At 44.1% G+C, this 23074-nt stretch overlaps 1 protein-coding gene across 1 annotated transcript; it reads right to left on the bottom strand.

The window, feature by feature from the left end:
- Positions 1-385: 385 nt before the first annotated feature.
- Positions 386-21975, bottom strand: osbpl5 (oxysterol binding protein-like 5). The gene is made up of 23 exons (XM_068739268.1): positions 21932-21975; positions 17410-17471; positions 10100-10255; positions 9833-9906; positions 8086-8166; positions 7542-7643; positions 7122-7325; positions 6700-6784; positions 6460-6622; positions 4370-4583; positions 3777-3961; positions 3578-3659; positions 3320-3418; positions 3087-3183; positions 2902-3000; positions 2339-2436; positions 2147-2236; positions 1870-2006; positions 1535-1714; positions 1254-1383; positions 922-1021; positions 750-852; positions 386-521 (listed from the first exon to the last, which is right to left on the bottom strand). Exons 3-23 carry the CDS (start codon positions 10233-10235, stop codon positions 386-388), a joined length of 2595 nt encoding a protein of 864 aa, XP_068595369.1. The 5' UTR covers positions 10236-10255; positions 17410-17471; positions 21932-21975.
- Positions 21976-23074: the final 1099 nt, after the last annotated feature.

The raw sequence follows: 23074 nt of genomic DNA on the forward strand, positions 1-23074 counted from the left end.
ACAAAAAGACACTAAGGAATGATGAAACTCATTTCATTGGCCTAAATCAATCATATATTTTATGAGTTTTTAAACTCAAATCTTTCTCACGTGCTCATTTGTGGTCCCTCCTTTTCTGTCCAAAGTGCAGTGGTGCCGGTGCTGCTCCAGTCTGGCTACACTCGGGGGGGCGCCGTCCCTCTGCAGGTGACTGACAGACGGCGGCTGTGGCTGTGTTTATTGCAATAGTCTATATCCATCCCTCCAAGAGGAAACAAAACGGGGCTAAATGAATCTCCAAAAACTGATCTGAGGCCTCTCCTCATCTGCTGATGACCGTCTGTGCTTTTTGAGAGATCTAATACCAGATCAGTGTTGGAGCCCCCCCCCCCCTCACTTGAGGAGCTCAGGTGAAGACATAGTTAAGGAGGAGCTGCGAGAGGAGCAGAACACAGAGGATGAGACAGTGTCGGCCCGTCAATGACACGGCGTCCTCCGTCGCCCTCTGACGGGCCAGCTGACGACTCAGAGCCACGAGGTTCCTGCGGGAAGAGGAAGGCATTTAATCCCAATCTAACATCGGAAGATTCAAAATCAATCAATCAAAACAGAACGCTTACAAAGTAAAACAATGAATGATTGCTACCATTTCTTACAGATGTGAGTTTTAGTCCAGAGTATAAGAATAGAGACTGGAAACAAAGCTGATTAGAGCGAGCACGTGTGTGTGTGTGTGTGTGTGTGTGTGTGTCGACATGCGCTCAGGTCACCTCTGGATATCCTGCTGTGTTTTCTGTATGGTTGTGATGGCAGCTTCCATCAGGGCGATGTCCTTCACCTCTTTATTGCACTTCACACACTGATTTGAGAACCCTGAGTGCATGATGGGAGAGAACTCAGGAGGAAGCCAACAACGGCCATTTTGTCCTTTCTTGCTCCTACCTTCGGTATCGGAGGACTCGTGGGGGGGCTCCGGCGTGGTGCTGCTGCTGCAGCTGGATGGCTGGCTGCTGGCCTTCCTGCGTTTCCCGTTGGCCTCACCCTGGGAGGAACTGGCATTGTGTTAAGACTTCTCTGCACATAAAGGAGCAGTTCTGCCCGGGGGTCGATGCAACTATTGAACAGTTGGCTTTAGTTGTGTGCTGGTCACTACAGCCAATCAAAACACGGCTGATGGTGTTTGTCAGTGACGCTGGATGTGGTCTGGCTTGATGCTGATGAAATGAAAATGACACAAACGATTTCTTTGGAGGCGTGTGATCGATCAGTCTAACCTTTGGTTCGCGGGTCCAGCTGTGGCTATAAGAGAGCCCGTTGTGCTGCCTCCGGCCTTTCTCCTGTGTCTGGATCACCCCGTCCTTCTCAAACTGGACCAGACAGCGGTCATTGTCCCATGGCTGTAAACTGGGATGGGAATGTTTCCTCTTAATCCACAGACGGATTATAAATACACTGATCTAAAATCTTCTCTAAGAGCCCTCTGAAGATGGCACATACCCCACACTGCAAAAAGAACAAGCAACTAAGAGCCCAGAGAAATGTACTGTGTTCATACTCAGCGTGTCTATAGGTCCACTCAGAGGTGACGGGGTCTTGATGAAAGAGCCGTGGAAACCAGGGTTTGTCTCCTCGCTCTTTGACCTCTTTCCGCTGAGCTTCTTCCAGCACATACTTCTCCTGAGTGGCACGCAGCTGGTCCCGATCCATGATGGCACTGGTCACATGCTGCCACAGTCTGTCGGGGACATGTTACAAGCAGATGAAAAAGACTGGCTGGCATCAGCAGGGCCAGGGTCATGAATCAGTCTATGTGCAGCCAGCCTCAGAGCGCTGGTGCCGTGCACGGCTCAATGACATGTAAACTCAGAGCACCGGTAAGTAAAGGTCTACCTTTCAGACTCAAACTCTCCCTGCTGGTCCATCTCGACCACTTGTCTCCTCAGGCGGGTGCTGCGAACGTCTGCAGTTGGGTTCCACAGCGTCTCCTGCTGCCCCGAGTGCTTCTCATTAATGAACACCTCACTGTCCTGAATACAACAAAAGCAGCAACAATGATTCCAGTTCTTTGGCTCCTATACAAAGGAGGCAACACTTTCAAGAACATTCAATGCTGTGTAAAGCCTGAGAATTACTGCGTTGCATGAAGGAGCTCGATAAATGTTCTCACCCAGTGCCCCTCGATGGTGGCCAGCAGTTCTTCTCCTACAGAGATCTTCCCATTGACCTGATTCACAGAGCAGGAGCCTCCGAGGAAAGGCTGCAGAACACAAGTTTGTTTTTATTGACCCCACCGATCCAGTCAAGCAATGGTAGAAATATAAGATGAAGAAAAAAGCAGCCAAAGTTAAAGCAAACATACCTTGAGTTTAAACTCCAGTTCTGAGAAACATTTGGTTTTCTCACATTCGATGGTAACCTTCCCGCCGAGCTCTAGCGTCATAGTGCCGTACAGGATACCTAGAGGACAGGTGAGCCGGGTGAGACGGAGGACTGCAGCTGTGGCTCGTCAGGAAGGACAACAGGGAACCATCGACACCCTGCTGTAACAGAATCTATGCAGGATGAGCTCAGGCCCAGGAAGAGACAGCAGCTCACACACAAATGACACTCAATCAGTTACATGCCCCAACGGGAAGAAAATAGACTTCAAGCTAAAGTTGTGCTCCGGGTCAAGTTTCAGCTTCTATATAACGAGCCAACCGAGGCTTTAGTTTAGGTGGAGAAAGCTGGACCGGCTGAAACGGAACTGCATCGGTTTGATACGTTTCAGATTCAGAAACAGAAGCAGATGAAATCAGTGTGCTATCAGACGCAAGGACGGGTGTATTCTTCAAATGAAGCACAGTCAAATTCTAAATTATTATGTTTCAGTTTACTGTATTGATAATCGACCCAATACCAAGTTAGTCGTTGAGCTCTCACCCTTGCAGTGAGCGTAGGGCATGGTGATGACGTACTCCTCAGCCCTGCTCAGGAAGACAAGCCTGGCCTTACCGTCCAGAATAGCTGACAGAGAGTTACCTTCAACCCCCAAGGAAAGAGCGGCACTTCAGTTCAGAACACAAGGACCAACTGAACTGGTTGGTGGAGGCGTGTTCTACACCTACCGTAGAACTTGGACTTGGCTAGAATGCTCCCACTGATGGAAAAACCATCCTTCCTGTTGCAGACATGAAAGGCAGAAATGGGCGGATGGTGGGACACCTGGCAAAGCAAGAATGAGACATCTGAGCATCACCAGAGAGAGCCAGACTTCTGACACACAATCCTGTTGCACTCGCACACAAGGAATGATTCGTGGCCTTGCATTTAGACGCCGTCGCTACGGGTCGTGGTTTACCTGCTCGGCTACGTAGAACGTACAGCTGTTGGTTTGGGGGTGAAGCCAGCAGCAGCGAAACGTTTCCCCAAGGATGGGGTTGTAAGGTTTCTTCAGACCCTGGAGAATGCAAACACATACGCATTGTTAGCATGACCGCATGCTAAGACACAAATAGTTATTGTCTAAACTCCTCTTATCTAACAACTAGTGCTGGAGTCCAGTTACACTGAAGAGTATGACATATTCGGTCAACTGGTAAAATGAACAGAAACTTACCTTGGGCTTCTTGTAGAAGCCAGACAAGTACCATCTCATCACCTGTTTGATCCGCCCATATGCGCTCTCCTCTTGTGCAGCTCTGAGGCAGTCAGGATGGAGGAGACACGACCACAACACAAAATCAGAAGCTAATCCTCAACCAGCATCACGTGTGTCCATCATTACGGGCACATAATATTGAGTCTAAGACACGGACTGTGAGAGCAGGTCGGCGTGGTAATAGTAGTCAGACAGCTTGTCCAGGAAAGAACGTGGCTCCAGGATGAAGGTGGGCAGCACGACCTTGGACAGGTCCATGCCGGGTCGGAGCTGCTTCAGCAGAGTCCAAATCAAACCTTTGTTCTCCTCTGTTACGGTCTCCACCTGGGACGCCTCTCCAGCCTGAAGTAGCGCGGGCACGCGGGCACACACGCACACGCGCACACGCGCACACACACACACACACACACACACACACACACACACACGGTCAACAGACAGTCTTATTGGTGGCTCTCTCATCAGAGCTTAGATTACAGAGAAACATAAACACAACATCTCAAACACCATAATTTACATTTTAATTAACATTAAGCCAGAATAAATGTATGTATTCTCATTCATTCTGTTCTATTCTATTAATCGAGGAGGAAATGTTTAAGAAAGTGCTTTTAGGATGACAAGATATATAAAACACGTAGATGTCTTTTTGTTTCGTCGGTATATTTTCACGCCTTAAAAATAAAGTCAGAAACGTTTATATGGTAGCCGCTAATTACTTGACCAATTTGTACACACTCAGCACCTCACCTCAGCCATCTCCTCTGTGCATTGCTCCACATAGGCCGTGGCCTGCGGTCCAGGGCACAGCTCGTCTGATTGGTCCATATCGCTTTCTTCTGTCAGCCGTCCACCATTTTCATTGGCCGTCGTGTCCCAGTCATCGTGAGCTTCACGCTCAGACTTGTCTGAGAAGCCGTCCTGCTCCATGTGGTGATTCCCCAGCAGCGCCGTGTCATTTAACCTGGTCAGAGTAGTGAACACCTCGGTCAGAATGCAGATTCTACACAGATTTATAGTGGTTACACGATGTGCTTTTGCTGTAAACCTTTTAGTTACCCCGGCGAGTACAGGGGTAACAGATTTGTGATGTGCAATTGTGATCTATTTCACCTTGTGTTCACACCACAACAAAAAGCACGTGGTAAAATAGGGATTTTACCACTATACCACTATTTACCACTATAATTCCATCTATTAGTCTCAGAGCTGTTAGCATGAAAGAATAAAGACAAAAAGAGTGCAAAGTCATACATGTACAATGAAAGGAAAAGTAAAAGTGAGATCTGAGAATGAACTGAAATGTGAAGAATGTGTAAAGGAACATCATGGTTCTATCGCTTCATCGTGAAGCGAGGATTTCTGTGAACTGTGCATTTACACACATTTAAAGGGACACACACGCACACAGAAATTACAGGAGGGCTTATCATATGAGCACTCTTTTTATACAATCAGAAAACCAGAAATCCTCCACGCTCAGGATCCAAGCTAACACAGATGAAGATCGGCGCAATGGATAAATGTCTTATGGTTTCAAAACGCTGATGAGAAATGGAACTCTGGTTACAGAAAACAAGGAAATAGCTTATCTGCCCAGCAACAATGTAAGAGAGTTGAATCCCTCTAGACTCGACAGACCAGAAAAGTCACATTTCTGCCGCCTCTGAATCCAACGTTATTAAACAAAACAGGACGGAAGAGAAACGTCTGTCCCTACCTCAGACCGGAACGCATGAAGACAAACTCCTCTGGAGGAAATTAAAACACTGACGGTTTACCAGCAAGTCCAAAGACGATGCAGTCTGTGCTCGTCGCTCCTGCGTGTCTCTTCTTTTGCTTTTACTCTAGTAGCCGAGAGACGCAGCTTCCTTCAGACCTTCCTGTGTCTGTGTTTGCTGTGCTGCTGCCGTGTCTTTCTGGGCAGCCTATAGCTCGAAATCTATTCCATCTTCCTGCTCCTCTGTCAGTCACATGATTGCACGGGCTGCTCTGATTGGTGAGGAAGGAGGGAGAAATGGGATGGGTGGCCAGAGGGAGGGTTCAGCCAGTGGGAAAATTGAGGGGAGGGAGGAAAAGGATGTCTGATGTAGGAAAAGTGTAAGCAGTACACGAGCACTGACGCACAATTCAAAAAAACAAAGCACAAAAATAACTATGATGGATGAGAAGGAAGATATATTAAAACATAAAAAAGGATCAGAAGCAGAACAGATTCACATTTATGATAAATAATTGTGTGATCATTGCATCCCTAAAATGGGGCAGGATTTCGTATAAATTAATAGAAGAGGATGTCGCTAATATCTCAACTGAACCATCAAACTGTTTTCTGTCGCCCTGAACCAGGTGTCGGTTGTGTTGCTCACGGTTACAATTCAAGGAGCTGCTTAGCAACAACTGCTGACATTACTACCCTTTCAATCTAAGCTTTCAAAATATTTAATTCAAGGCAAAACTCTGCTCATCGTCGATCACAAATATGAAATCAGACCGACAAGTTTTAGAAGGCTGGAAAAACCTCAGCAGTTTCTTTGACGGCATATATTTTCTTGGATGACATTTCCACGCCGTGAATCGAGTGCTCAGTAAGCGCACACCTGGGTCCCTCCACACCCCTATGCGGATGCCATTCCTGATGCTACCCACTGCACAAGGGAGAGACTGGCAATGCTACGTTAGCTCCTGCTACCCATTGAGGCTGCATTGCATTTACAAGGAATTTCACGAGTCTAATGCCAGATACGATGTCTTTGAATGTGATTGATCGATCATTTAATAACTAATAAACACGAGAGGGAGATGAACCCTATCTGGGAGGACGTCTGTGCTCCGCTTACTGTAGCAGCTCAGCATCACTGAGTGCGGTAGCCTGCAGCAGGTGGAGTATATGGGAGGATTCGGACAACGTGCTGATATCGGCTTCTCTTCCGGTTTTGGCTGTGAGCTTGTAGAGGCTGGAGCAGCTGAGAGCCAACTCCAAGGCATCCATCCAACACCGGCCTGAAGACAGACGCATTTTAAAGACAGGAAGGAACACTTTTCTCACAATGATGATGAACACCACACAAATACTTTACCATCAGACTCAGATGCTGCTCTGAAGATCAGATAATTGCTGGGTAGAGGCTGTGTGATGGAGCCAACATTCTCTCCTCTGGGACCCTGAGCGTATGGATGAAAGTGTCAGTCACACTTCATGCTTTTTATTTTTTGTTAGACCAACAAACACAAACGGCTCCATTATCTTTATGTCCCTTGGGGGAGCCATGAAAAGGGTAATAATTATCAATTAAGAGTGAAAAGTAAAATAAATGGCTGTGGCCAATTGGCCGTCAATGAGAGATGAAGATAATTACAATGACAGTTGCTTTGAACATAGCCACAGTGCATCTGATGATGCTACCGCTAGGGGGCGCTGCAGTAACACACACACAATCTGTATTAGTAACACTGAGTTCAGTTTTATCGGGGTATTCCTGTGAGTATAAACACATCTGACCTTGACAGCCCAGATGGACTTGTCCAGCGGGTGGTAGAGCTTGAAGCAGAAGCCATCCTTTTTGGAGGGTCTCTCTATCAGCTTGCATGCACTCAGCAGGACGGTGCCCACCCAGTGGTCCGTCTTGGGGGTCTTATAGATCAAAAGAACTCCAGGCTTCAGGGCACACCACAGCTTGGTCCAACTCTTTAAAGAGCCACGGATCTGAGGAAGGAGGAGGCATTATGAGACAGGAGGACATGTTACAAGAAGGAAAACCATATCGCAGTACTGTTTCTGGTTTAAATAGCACGTACCAAGAATCGACAGGACACATGAAGTAAAATAAAAAGTGAACTGAAAATGAAAATGAGTTATTCTGAGCTCTACAACTAATGCTGAATGTGTTGCAGGTCTATGTGATACACAACAGCGACACACCTTTAGCCAGTTGGACATGATGACGACGCTAGGATCCTTCAGTGCACTGAACAGTTCTTTAGCTGCACGTTTCTTTTCTTGCCTGTAGTTCTGCTTCTGGACCTGGGAAAGAGGAGAAATGAAAAACAAAACAAGAATGACTCAGTGAAATGTTCCTTCAGTCAGTCCTGTTCAGGGAATTGATTCTGCAGAGCAAACACTAGGTGGAAGCAGAGCAAACCTAAAGATTGAAATCAACCCGTCATCCTCATCACTGCCTCCAGGAAATTGTGACGCTGTGATCACAGCAATTAATGCAAACTCAAGCAATCTGTGTATATTCTGCACAACCCTGACACACATCACTGCAACTCAGAGCAAAGGTTAGATGTCATTGTAATGCGGTCAGAAACACTGGAAGGACTGATTAAGTGTCAATCTTCTGAAAAGCGTACTGTAATCTGTAAACTAGTCCTTTAAATGACCTCAAACCGGCAGCAATACTGAGGAGCCACATTCACGGTTATAAGTCTAGTTGCATAATCGTGTGCAACACTTTGCGTACCTTGAGAGACTCCTTTCGGGCCAGCTTCTCTGTGGGGGAGGGACAGTCCTTCTCAACACCATTAAACATCCTGGACTCAGACTGGGGAGGTAGAGGAGGATCAAGAGGAGGGGGGAAAAATAAAAGACAAGCATTGATAAATATCACATGGTACAATTTAATAAAAAAAATTAAGTATAGAAAAAGAAGTTATGAAAAAACAAAACAGAATTTTAATCACAAAACAATTTGAAACAAATTCACAAGATCCTATTTTTGAGGATAGTAGCGCATTAACCACAACGCAGTTAGAACGTATGATGCACTGCTCAGAGTTAAACGCATTCTGCCTGCGTTATGAAGATGTTTATTGTTCTCTACGCCACGTAGCAGTCCATCCGGGAGGAGCGGGTGGATGTCCCTGGTGCTGTGACCACAAACTCAATGACTCAATGTTAATGGGATCCCCTCCTCAGTAAGTAAAGAATAGAATTCAAGTTCAACCCTGCCGTTTCACCGAGATGTAATGACATATTTTGTATTTACAAAGCTTTACACAGGCGTTTATTCACATTTATTAATGCCTTTCTTACAACCCAGTACATTCTAACATCCATTTATGAATTAAACTAAGCTGTGCCAAGTCTTTTGCTGCTCCATCACACATTCTGGGATGGAAAAAAAGCAAATGCGTGGCATTAAAAGTCTGAAAACCTGCAGGCAAAAAACAAAACAAAACATGGTGATCTAATACAAAACAGTATCTGCAAACCACAACCATCCGTGCAATCAAATGTCACTGTTCCTTCAACCCCATTTGAATACACAATAGAAATTCAGCTTTGCAAGGATGTTTTTCATTTTTTGTTTGCATACTGTTCTGTGCACTTGCATGCATTTGCCTTGTTTCAGACGAATTAAACACCATGCAAAAGGCCAGGAATGCAGCTGTGCCTGCGACTGAGCCCACATATATTAGGGGATATTGCGAGATGATGAAAAGTGAAGCAACATACGGAGACAACACAAGAGGAAATTACTTAATCACTGTCCATTCCTATTTAGTATTACTGAAAAATAGACGTCTAATACAACTGAAAGGGTAATTCCTGCATTTTGGAACCTCGGCTTGTTTTTAATATTAATATAATGTAAAGTAAAGACTTTGAGGATTTTGGGTCAAAGCTAGATGGTCTTGACTGGGCTAGTTGTAAGTAATCTATACCATAATTTCAAAAATCTTCAGGACACAGAAGTCAATTAAAATACATACATTTAAAATACATATAAACAAAACAGTAGAAAAGCTTTAAAGCACCAGAATGACCCTTTAAATAAGTATTAGCACCAGGTACACTATGGTTTGGGTTGCAAAATAAATGCCCTGTGCTGCTTACAGCACAGTTCCCACTCTGGCCCTGACATCATATACCACCACTGCTATATGACTTCAATAGACGCAGTGTCATTCATGAATATTCATTACTGGTGAGTCGGCGCTTATTATTAGAAATATTACATCTTTCAATGCTCTTTATTTCAAATATACCAAGTATGAAAATGAGATGCATGTTTTGGGGCGGGGGGGTTCACACATTTGAAACATTCTCTATTGTTTCATACCTTAAACAATTGCATGTTAAGCCACTTGAAATCTTGCTGTCCATGTTAGTAAGACTAAAAATAATTACCGGTAATACAAAAAGCAACCTAATGCATCACAGAGTGAGCTGTCGAGGGGCTGCCCAATCAGGAGCCGCGTTCTTACCTTACTGCCTGGTGATTGGGCAGGACTTAGTTCATTACTCAGCATGGAGAGACCGTCCCTGTCTGTCTCACTGCCTGGTGGGAACCCACAACACACAGTCATACAAATGAGCTGGAGGACAAACCTGCTGACAGACAAACAGGCATCCCCAAAAGCAGCCAATAAGCAGCAGCTGAGGTTTGTTGATTATTAACACCACCAACTACTGGAATATATTATTTTCTCATTGGTGCATTTCATGCCATTTTTGGCCTCTTTGCTTTTTACCTGGGCTGAGATTGTAGAGGTCACTGTCTCCTCCATAAGAGAGGTTCCGGGTGAGGCTGGGAGGGTCAATTTTGGGCGGGGAGGTGGCATTAGGGCAAAGAGAAAACCTCCGATGGAACAAATTCTCCTCCTTCATCCTGACAACCTGCTCTTCTTCTGTAAGGGGAAAGGCATAGAGGGAATATATGAAGGGTTAGGTTTGGAAAAGGAAACAGGAAAAAGTACAGTTCAGGTTAGAACCAAAAGTGACTTTCAGAATGCGTGCATGCATGATGCATGAAATGTAAATGTAATGACAAAAAAATAAACAAATCATCGTTCTTATTCTATTGATTATGATCTTGCTACTTCTATATAGACGCTGAGCTCGTAAACTCCATACTGACATAGGCCATGTCGTCTTTGTCCTATCCAGAGACGCGCTGTTACACACCAACCCCCCCACCATTACACCACTTCTGTCGCCTACATCTGCCTGCGTCAACAGTCTTCTACCCACTGATGACATCATCCCAAAACGCACGGCTTCCTCGGTTCAAGGGGCAAAAGCCAAAAATAGACATTTTCATCTTGCCTGTAGTAATTTACACATCATTATTATCCAAATATGTTCTGTATCGCCACAGACATTGTGCATCTAGGCGTGTGCTTGTGACAGAACACACGTTCTATCCTCCACGGCGGAACCTTAACCGCAATGGAGAAAGGTCATTCCCAAATGAAACTGCACACAGTCGGGTTGTTGTGTCATATTAAGTATACATGTAACCATTTTTAAAAAAAGGTGAGGTGACTTTATTTGCACCCGAAGGTAGAATTGGTTTACAGCAGTTCACCGCACTTCGCTGCTGGTCGCAGCGTGCGCGTGCGCCCGGGCAATGTGGGTGAAGTGTCTTGCCTAAGGACGCAACGTGTACACACGTGCCTGAGCCGGGGATTGAACCGCCAACCTCGATCATAGGACAACCCTCCCAACCACATTTGCTTTTTTTAGAAAAAGCAAATGCTACTCAGTTTATCAAACTAAATAATACCGCTTTGATGACAATGCGTGTCACCTGGAATCTTGAAAGATCTGCCAACTCACAAAACAATAAATAAATATGTATAAGAGATAAGATGCCATATTCTGAACTATCGTTTAGATTTCAACACGGATCCCACCCACTACTGAGGTGCGTATTTCTGCACACTGAAGTGCAAGCCTCCTATTGTCACCGTGCTGCTGAGGATCAGTCATATTTTCAGGCAACCGAGCCAACATAAAATAGAAAGAAACACGTGAACGCAAATAGGAACCATACCGGCACATGTTTACTGTAGACAAGGGTGTGAAAGGACAGTGTGGAGGGAGGCCAGCTCTCCAGTGAGCCTGCGTGTTCTCCATGACAGGCACGCAGGAAGCACTCAGCCCAACTCAAGCTCCGTAACCAGTGCAAAGCTACAAATTACTCACAGCATGCTATTACCAACTCTTGAGAGTCAATGGCTGTTTCTAGACAGAGATGGTCGATGCGTTGATGTGATCAAAATGAAGCGGTCAGTAAAACACTGGAGTACATGGAGCCCGGCTGTTTCCCGCCGCGCTGCACCGTGCTCTGCTTAGATCAATAGCATACCATTCATTTTCTTTTTATCACAGATAAGCATTCAGTAAACAAGACAATCTGACCCCCAGCCCACAGAGCCGCAACAACGTTGTATTCCATAAAATTCATTCATGAAGTATTTCTAAAGACTGATTCACGTTTACACTTCCTACATTATTAAACCGTTATTAAACTGGTGCACTAAGCAAGCGTGACGTGTACAAATGTCCATCGTGGTGCATTGGTGTGGGAAAAGCTGCTGGTGGAAAATGGTCTAAAACTAAATCTGCATAAAGGAGTCTGGAGCAATTAACTCAGCATAACTTCACTCTATAAGTACAATGCATATATTAAAAATACACAACCCTGCATCTCTCCGTTTTCTACCCTGCCGGTAACATTCTATCTAATAAATATATTCATCATCATCACTCATTCTGGAAACCTCCTGGCTCCCTTCTAGCTTCTGATCTTGCGACCTCTTTAAAGCCTTCCTTCCTCCTGCCCTCTGCTCTTTTTCCTTTCATGAGCCAGCTATGAACAACCAAGATATGAGAGTGAAAAGGTAAATGTATGCTTCCCAATAAGGAGTCTTAGTTGTCCTTGTGGGGCAGGTCTATAAATAGCACTGCTGTGGTGCATGTGTGGGCTGCACTGAAGTGAGCATTCAGGGTTTGCATTACGCCGGCCCAAGGAGGGAAAATAAAGCTCCTCTTCACCCAGCCAAACCATGCACCATAGCAACGCCACGGAGCAGCAGCTGTGCTGATCTAAACTATAACCAGATTTAATTGCTTGATTGTGTTTTTGCATCCAAAAATAAATCTAAACCTTAGGCTACTGTATCCTCAGGTGTGTTGGCCATTACTAAAGTAGAAGGAGACACCATGTGTCTCGTAGAGAAGGTGACAACATGAACAGAAGCTAATATTACCTTTATGCTATAAAGGAGCTAGGTTGATATTTACGCAGAGATATGAATAAAGTGGAAAGATAGCAAGGTACAAGTACCAGATGTTGATAGCAATAACATACATTCCTGTCACACATTAAGCTTGAATAATACGGGCAGAAAAATGACAACAAAATAAGCAGGTGATCTACAGTTACCTTGTCCAGGTGAAAGCACGGTTGCCGTCACATGGGGCACATCGTTTTTAGTAATCATTACACCAACTGGGACAAGGGGAGAGAGAGAGAGAAAACAGAGGGGGGTGTCTGGAAAGAAACACACTGACATGTTCTAACATGCATATTGTTCATATGCTTGACTGATCTAAATAGCATTGATCGCCCTCCCTGTTGAGAACACAACAAGGCAGGCAGGGCCGCAGACATAAACCTGGAGCGTATTATTTATGTTCTATAGATCTAGGTATACTGGAAAGGCCAGTAAACCGTTTCACATTGTCCCAAAAACTGTATTAGAACCAGCAGAGAGAGTTTTCATTCAATTGATTGAACACACTTTCACATGCGCAGTGCACTGGAGCAGCAGTGGATTTGGCATCGTGCAATTTGCTGCTTTTTTAATAATTTAATGGCATATGAGAACGTACGGACAAACATTCAATTTAATTTATGGCAGTTCAGCTACAAAAAATCTATAAATATTAAAATAAATAAGTAAAAAGAATCAGTCTTCTGTGTAACCACGAGTGTTCCCAATTCTGTCCCAAATGGAGACTACATTGTTTGTGCACAAAGCACTATGCGCTCAGCTCATCTGTGAGACTGGGACAGTCTCGTAATACTGATAGTCAACATCAAGCCAGCTGCTGCTAATATGATGGACAGATTAAACACAGGCTTTCCCTCCATCTGTCCTCCTTTTAGCACCCCCAGCCTGCTAACCTCTTATCCCCAGTGACGGTTGGGTGAATGGATGGCAATATGACCTAGATATACACCAATAGGCTGTCTACAAGTACAGTATGTCCAGCAACACAGTACAACACCATGTACTGCAAATGGATCCAAGATGTGCAGACATTTGATCTTTGATTTTCTGTTTTACTCCTACAAACAGTTCACATTGATAAATACCCGTTGTTACATTCCTTGGGTGTACAACGTGACATAAAGTACACAAGATGCATCTGTGTTCTCATGAACAGCACCCTCGTGATGCAATTTTATGAAGCCTGTGTGTGAGACGGGTGTACTTGTTTGTGAGTGGAATCATTGCAGTAGTATTCTTACTTTAATTGGCGTTTGAAGTCAACCTTTGATTTACAATTGCATTCCTGGCTGCCGAGTATACACTTCTTTTATTATTATTGCTCAGGACTAACATCATAAATGCTATATTTGATCTCACTTAAATCTTCTTGCCTTGTTCCATCGCAATCACAATATCTACCATGTTCTACTCAGAAAGCTCGTCCCACATTTTGCAGTCATGTTTACGTGAAGACACATGGACATAGCGAGGGAGGACATGAGAGAGGCTGGTGTTGGGGAGGACGATGCAAAGGACAGGGTGAAGAGGAAAACATTGATTTGTGGTGGCAACCACAATCGTGCATCATCCAAATATTCTGATCATCTCCTGATCACTTCCAGGTCTTGCTCATTTGGAGCATTTTAAGGTTCTATTTATTTCATAATAATCCAAGCATTGTGGAGAGAGGAATGTCCAGTTGGACAGACTCTCAGCTGTTCCGTGTGCTTCGGTTTAGAATAACAGTGTATTCTTTCTGTACACACAGCTGGTTTCTGAGAACAGAGGCTTCTGTCAGGGAGAAGGGGAAAACGCAAAGTAAATACAGCCTGAATGTGACAGCTACTTTTCCCAACGGGAGAGCGGGATACGTTCTCGGATTCAGGTCCAGGCTCAGCGTGAAATGTAGGGCTGCAAAGATGGCCTTTCCATCAGCATATGGCAAGGCCTCTAAAAAAAAAGCTGAAGTCTTCAGTGGCACAAAAGGAAATAATAACCTGTGGGGGTTGTTCGAGAACGGCAACGAAGCAGAACATAGGCTGCTACGTCTGATTGAGACAGCCTGTGTGATGAGGGTAAGGGCTCTGCGGCCTGCTGGAGACGTCAGGGGAAGGTGTCTGACAGCAGGACACCGGTGGCTGCCTATCCTCACGGAGGGTCATTAGATGATGTTAGCCGGATATCTGACTTTAGTTAAAGGTCCCATATTACAGTATACTCCTTTTCCACGTTAATGCAGTTCCAAAACACTTCAATGAAATATCTTCGCCAGTCTTTGGTCAAGATAGCAAACAGATGCTGCAGGACAACGTCCCTCTTTCCCGTCTCAAACAGATGCTGCAGGACAGCGTCCCTCTTTCCCGTCTCAAACAGATGCTGCAGGACAGCGTCCCTCATTTCTGTCTCAAACAGATGCTGCAGGACAGCGTCCCTCTTTCCTGTCTCAAACAGATGCTGCAGGACAGCGTCCCTCATTTCTGTCTCAAACAGATGCTGCAGGACAGCGTCCCTCTTTCCTGTCTCAAACAGATGCTGCAGGACAGCGTCCCTCATTTCTGTCTCAAACAGATGCTGCAGGACAGCGTCCCTCATTTCTGTCTCAAACCGCTCTAAACCCGGAATCAAGAGGACGCTCATAGCGAGCACGCTACATGCACGCTACCATGGTAAATAGACGCGAGCGACGTTTTTAGCCCACACGAAATAAAATTGGCAATTTTCACTTGAGCGTTACCACAACAGTGAACAGTGGATACAACTTGTGTGTAAACAGAGGGAAAGAAAGCCGTTCAAAAAAAGTGTGGCCAAACGGCTTCATCTCGACCATGAAAATAGTAAAAAGAATGAATAAAGGAACCAGCTCTTTGGGTTAACAATCCCTTTACAGTGAAATAGAAACAAAAAGCAAAAATCTCCTGTTTGAGAAAAAAGCATTCTATAAAAAAAAAAAAAAAATCTGTCCTTAGAATCAATAAATCAAACTAGTTATCACCAACGAGAGAGAAAAGAGAAAAGACACTTTCCTATTTTACAGCTAGCTTTCGTCAGGCCAGATTATCATGGCAGCACATATTTCTTGACCTGTTCAGGTGTTAAAATAATAGACAATAATAACCATAATAAACTAAAACTCATGAAGCTACAACATGTTATACAAGTAAAGCATGTCAGCGGTGGAGAGGCCTCACTTCCTTAATGTTAAAGCATTGAATGTCACAGTAGGTGGTGAAAAAAATCAATGCGATAAGTGATTGGGTTTTTGGGGGGGGGTATCCAAGTTTGACTGATTTTCTTTCCGTTTCTTTGTTGTTTGAAGGGAGGGGCTTCATATCTATTACGATCCACTCTGCTAACTTCCCTGTGTCAATAATGAAACAGATCAACCCTTCTCTCATCGTGTGCATTCTCCCTCTCTCGTCAAACACCTGCCCTCATTAAATCCCACAATGATACCTTTCATGCCTCAAGCTGGCTGAAGCTCCCAGGGTTCTTACGGATGGATAAACAGGCTCGTCCCAGCTGCTTATCCTCGTGCTAATCATATACTCAAGTCAAAGGAATACATCGTGAGGCTGCCACTTACACAGCTAAGGATTATTAGCTTCAAGAGAAGGTTAGCACGTTTGAACACGGAACCTTCTTCCCTTCCTTTCCTTTTCAACAATACACATACCGGTACATTTATTTGCCAAGGGTTCAGATTTTAAAGACATAAACTTGTAATTTTGGGCCAACAACTCGATGCTAAACTCAAACTGAAGGCACAGGCTCATTGAAGTGAAACCAGAGTTATGGAGAATTTTATTAATGGAACACAGAACAGATAAGGGGACTATGTTCACAGAAACATAATCTATAAACTACGTACAGCAATTATCTTAACGTCAGATCAGATATGAATACAGGTGGTTTATACAGCAGGCATTCAAATTAGACCGCAGTAACTTGAGTAAACTGGTAGGTAGAGGTTGTGGTACTTTTCCTGGTTAATGTGTTATTTCTACTTTAATCTCATATGTATGTGTGCTGCAACCACATTCCAAAATGAGGCCACATTCAAAGCTTCCTGACTGATAAGAGAAGGCAAGTGATGTTTCTCCAAGACTGAGAAGCACGGAACATTCTGCTACCACCTTAGGACAGTACGGAATAGCAAGGCGAAGGTAGCCACTGACGTAACGCTATCGCAGCTTCAGTACCTGGAAACTGGAGTATCACTGGATCGTTTCTAACAGTGAGATTTCAATGATGTTTTCTCAATTCCTGAATAGCCGTCCATCTTCAGAGCTATTTGTAACAAAATGTACTCTAACCAATGAACACAAATGGCAGCAAAGGGGGGAGGCTGTTCCCTCCATCGGCCTCTCTTCTAGTCAATGCTCTGTGTTTCTACTTTGCAACACCTGCACTCTTTTGCCAACTTATAAATGAAGACCAATCACCATAAACAAGAACATAACCAAACCAAACAGAACCAAATGTTACTGGGCTCAAATACCTGTAGCAAGGTAGATGTAAAACATTATAAACAGAGGCATAAGCTGAACGCACACATGCCCTAATTCTCCATTTTGAGCAAAAAGTCAATTTTCCCCTCTGGCATTGCTGTGTATATTTGTTTTTCCATTATAAGTAGACTGATGCCTGTGAGGAAACGGGTTATACCAGACCAAAACTTTTGAATGGAACTGAAGTTAATCAATCAGCTAGCCAGTTTAACCAACCACATGCATTATTGAGACAGTGAAGAGTGGGACAGCAGTGTGAGCTCAGCTTACCTTTCACCTGAACCGCAGGATAAACCACATCCAGATGCCGTTGTTGAAACTGCCTTCCTCACCTGCAGAGGCACAAAAGTTCAAGTTCGGTTTCACTTTAACTCTCAGTACAAGGAGGAGTCTGGCTTACTCCCACGTCTCTTCCAAGTCATACACGACTCTGCTGAGGGTGGAACCCCACCCCAACCAGAGCGAGTCCTAAGGGAGCTGGATGTCTGTTTACCACCTGCGCGAACACCACCACTAGTTATAAGCAAGCCATCTGCTGACAAAGATTCCATCCAGTGTGCTTATCAAGTTGACAAAGACAGCACAGTAACAGCTAACCACATCCAAACACACAATCATATTCACTAAGGATGACTCTTCTTACACTTCACACACACAGCTAGTGGGATGTCTTAACGAACGAGGCCAAATCTAACTCCTGCTCAAAATATAACACAGAATTTTCCAATTGTTTTGAGACCAAATAGTTTTAACATTTTCTGTCAAACTAATGCTCAACATTCTAACTGGATAAAGCACTCCCAACGGGTTTTGTAGAGGTACTGCTAAGGTCTTGTCATTAAGATTGGTCCGGGGTGAGTAAAAACTGTCTTGGGAAATGCAACGCCTCAAGCAGTTGTTCCGCTGAGAAGAAAATAAAATGTTATTTGAAATTAAGTGGAATGAATCAATGAATTTGAGCTTTCCAGAGGACCAACATGTTAGTCTCACCACCAGTTAGTAAAAAGGACTTATTTTGAAGTCATCAATGTGTGATGGCTTAAACCAATAGACATCAATGGTGAGCTTGTCAAACATTAGGAGCTACCACACTTGGCTTGAAAAACAACTTCAAAATTAGGCCCCGGAAAATGAATTAATCTGCTGATTCAACACGATATAATATCTGTAGCCTCATTTGATTCTTGATTGAATGAATAGATAAAGGGCCTCGTTTCAACGTGTTCTTTCAGCGTGCCGAGTCACGAGTACATTTAGTCCACTAAAACACACCGGGGAACCAAAACGCCAGATAAGAACAGCTTGCAGTTTGCTTTAAAAGCTTCACCACATTAATTAATAGAAAGCACTGACTGACACGCACTACCACCAACACCAAAGTAACTACTGTGGGAGTCTTAACAGATATACACACAATGAATGTTTTAGCTGAATCATTACCACGTCCCAGGCAGGAGAACTTCATGGATGAAAAAATATGCATTATCACTAAATACACCAAATCAATGTCTTTAACACGCCTTTTAGAAACTGTAAGAAATAAACAGAAATAGCATAAAAGGAGTATAATATCAAAATATTCAGATCACAGTAGAACTTGACATGGACAGTCTGAACTAAAGATCAATTGGTAAAAACAAAGTGTAAAATGAGTGGGGCCAAAGCTTTAAAAGCTATCGCTGAGCAACGGGAGACATCATAACACTCAGTTATGACGTCTAACCTAAATAAGAAGTGAACCAAGAAAGAATCCCTGAGCTGGCAGCGCTTGATGGACAAAGACAGAATATGTAGAAAGAGTAGAAAAGATGGAAGCCAAACAGACCATAACTCGAGGAACAGATAGAAAGACATGAACAAAGGAAGAGGCAATTCAAGATTTCCCAGGGGGCCACACCAAACAGCACTCTTTCCTATTTGTGCACCCTTTCTGTCCTGAACAAGAGAGACAATCTCTATCTCACAGTCAAGATGGACTCATCGGGTGGTCCAGGCCAGACCCTGCCCACTGATCTCTAGTTGTGCCTCTGGCTCAGTGTCGTGAACCAAAGGGAGGGTGTAAAGTCAAGTCACAACTAGTGTTCCAACTGATAAATATTTGCTGGCCGGAAATGTCAGAAAATCTAAAGTGAACTCTTGGCCATATTCTGACAAGATATTCTATTGAATTATAAAAGATATAATTTTCTTATCACATGAAATGAAGATTTATTAACCCTTACGCTTTGACAGCATTTGAAGCGTTGCACATCTCTTTTGAGATGATCCCTTTGTCTGAGCTAACATCCTCAGGTAATCGTGTTCTCGCTACCTGTCCAACTTGTTCCGTTATTTTACATATTCAAGTTTTTCCTAGTTATCGTTGGCTTCAGAAATAATCAACATTTAGAGTCCTCTCTTCCCAAAGGCTTACTGATTGTGTGTAAAGTCAGCCATTTTTATTAAATATCTTCTAGTTATTCTGGACTCAATTGTATTTCAGTCAAAAATAATAATCTGTAACTCATGGCATTCTGCCTATTAAAATTTCACAAGTCAGATGTTTCTGAATAGGGTTTACAGTTGGTATTATGTAATAGACAGGAAATGAGAGGGGAGAGAGAGAGAAGCGATGATGTATAATAAAGATCGCCAGCTGGACGCAAACCAGGAACTTCGTACGGTACAGGAATCATAAACTCGTGCTCGAGTCAGACCTGCAGCATGTGATCGGCTGATAGAACTCCTCACAGCCCGGCAGGGAAGCTGGGACAGCTGTTGGTGTTATTCCTGTGCGAAAAAGCAGTGATAAAAAAAAAAACAGGACTCGCCACCCTTTAGTCGTTCACCTTCTACAGTTTTGATTGAATCCACTTTGACTTGTGATCTGATCGTTTTACGAGGCAGACTTGCCCTTTTAACTGCTAGCCCGTTTCTGCTGTATACAGATACCGGGTTTGTGGGAAAAGAAGTCAGTCGAACCATCTTCACATCTGGGAAACATAAGCTTGTAAATTTAATAAATGCAACAGAAACGGGTCACTTACAAAGAACAGACAAGGAAAGAGATGAAATGCAAGAAGAAAATCAGACTTGCGTCGCCTTCACCTGCAGCGTGCATGCGGCCAACACACCTGCAGTAAGTCAATGCATCACGTCCAGACCTGATTCTGTAGTCAAGACAGCCTCGTGTCCGTCAAGATAGTTCTGCACTAAACGTAGCTTGAAAGGCACCCGAAGACACGCGGTGAATACACGGAGTAGGTTTAGAAACTCAACACTACATTTCATGTCCTAGTCCTAGTCCTAGTCCACCCTCTATCATTTCATGTCCTAGTCCTAGTCCACCCTCTATCATTTCATGTCCTAGTCCACCCTCTATCATTTCACGTCCTAGTCCACCCTCTATCATTTCATGTCCTAGTCCACCCTCTATCATTTGATGTCCTAGTCCACCCTCTATCATTTCATGTCCTAGTCCACCCTCTATCATTTCACGTCCTAGTCCACCCTCTATCATTTCATGTCCTAGTCCTAGTCCACCCTCTATCATTTCATGTCCTAGTCCTAGTCAACCCTCTATCATTTCATGTCCTAGTCCACCCTCTATCATTTCACGTCCTAGTCCACCCTCTATCATTTCATGTCCTAGTCCTACCTCTATCATTTCATGTCCTAGTCCTAGTCCACCCTCTATCATTTCATGTCCTAGTCCTAGTCAACCCTCTATCATTTCATGTCCTAGTCCTAGTCAACCCTCTATCATTTGATGTCCTAGTCCTAGTCCACCCTCTATCATTTGATGTCCTAGTCCTAGTCCACCCTCTATCATTTGATGTCCTAGTCCTAGTCCACCCTCTATCATTTCATGTCCTAGTCCTAGTCCACCCTCTATCATTGCACGTCCTAGTCCACCCTCTATCATTTCATGTCCTAGTCCTAGTCCACCCTCTATCATTTAATGTCCTAGTCCTACCTCTATCATTTCATGTCCTAGTCCTAGTCCTACCTCTATCATTTCATGTCCTAGTCCTAGTCCTACCTCTATCATTTCATGTCCTAGTCCTAGTCCACCCTCTATCATTTCATGTCCTAGTCCTAGTCCACCCTCCTTACAGTACATCTTCTATTTACCAGGTCTCCTGTGATTCATCCACAGTAAGGTGCCACGTTCCATGACGTGTCAGCCGCACACACTGCATCAACACGCCATGCTTCGTGTAATGACGGTCCAAGTATGACAGACTAGTCCTAGTCGCTTTTATAATAGTTATTTTCATCTCAAATGATTGCTCTGCCACGTACATAGGAGCAACGCAAGCTACGTCCGATCGGTGCCGATCATCGATCCAGGTCGCCGTTAACGCGAAGCAGATGGTCGCAGGAATGCGGGAGCAGCAAACGCACTTCCCCGCGTCGCCCGCAACACAAATAGGAGGTTCGTGGCTACCGCGCGAACAAGTGGCCGCCCAGCCCGCATGGCTGACGGCGGGCTAACGGGAAGATGTGGCTTCACTTCATGTAGCTAGCTTGTACCGTTAGCCGCTACACGGCCGAACGACCCACGAAGCCCGACGGGAAACGCCGAAACCACCGGAATCCTCCGAACGCTGCGACGTTACGACGGCCACGGCTAACTCCTGGGGCCAGAGCGAACGCGTATCCGCCTCGTTCTAGCTGCAAGTGAAAACAAGCTAGCTAGCGCAAGTTAGCACATGAAACATGCCTTAGTTGAGAAAGCAATGAGCTAAAACAAGGCGTTATCTCCCCGCCGCGTCGGCGTGCCGCAATAAGAGGTTGAACGTAAACTCACTGTGTCGAGCAGCGCGGCGTCCATACAGCTGTTTGCGAGCGTCCTCCCCCGGCCAGCGTCATCGCAGAGGCTGCGTGGAACAGCTGCTTCGTGGGATGTGGCGGACGATGGGAGAAGCTGCTCAGTTCCAACATGGAGAGTGGAGACAGGACTGGATCCTCCTGCAGTGGCCGTTAAACGAGAAACAGCGACACCTGTGGTCGAAGCAGGGGACTGCACGTGCTGCACTGTGCTGTTGGAGTTTAAAGACTGGAGACAGTTGGTGTGTTGGTGTTGAATGGTTAAGAATAAACTTTATAAAATAGAATATAATATAATATAGTGTAATATAATATAATATACCACAATTCCAGGAGTGAACTGTACTGGGGGAAATTAGTTGACCATAAAAAGAATGATGTACACATTTTCCAAGGTGCTTTGCTGTTGTAAGCTGTAGAAATAGAACTTGTTGAAATCCCCATGTGAAAAATTCCTTCTTTCCTCACAAAGTAAAATTCAAAAATGGCATTTTCTCATCCTTTAAGGGTGCACTTAGCTACTGTACCTGCAGCCTCAACGTTGTTCTAAATAATGCAGAAGATTGCATGGTCAGTCCTCCTCTGCAGGGCCTGCTATTAGATCCTCCTGGGACCCAGCTTTGGGTTAGCATGTCATCTGTAATGGACTAATGTCCACTACAGAGGACATGCTAACTGGCTGGGTCTCAGGAGGATATGATTGATGTTTTATTTTAATTTCAAACAATCCAGGAGCTGTCAACTTAATGTGTTTGTCAGCAGCTACAGTATTAAAGAGTAGCTGTTGCACTGCATGTATGTAATAAATATCGACAAATGAAATGTTACACAATTCTAAAACTAGTATATGCTGTGTGACATCAGTTTTAAGAATTCTGACATTGTTAAAATAAAACACGATTCACTGGTTGTTCTATTGTGAAAGTAAAAACCTTTTATTTACAGTAAATGCTCACTGTTCCTTTTAAATTGTTACATTGTACCAGCAAGCATCTCATAAAACATTCAAAGGACATCCTAAACCTGTGGGACTATTTTCTATTCTTGCTTTAATTCAAACAACAGTGCTCTCAATCATTAAGAACATCATGAAACAAAAAAAAGAAAGCATAGCCTTGGAAAT

Source organism: Brachionichthys hirsutus, chromosome 5, assembly GCF_040956055.1.
Source record: "Brachionichthys hirsutus isolate HB-005 chromosome 5, CSIRO-AGI_Bhir_v1, whole genome shotgun sequence".
NCBI lineage: Eukaryota > Metazoa > Chordata > Actinopteri > Lophiiformes > Brachionichthyidae > Brachionichthys > Brachionichthys hirsutus.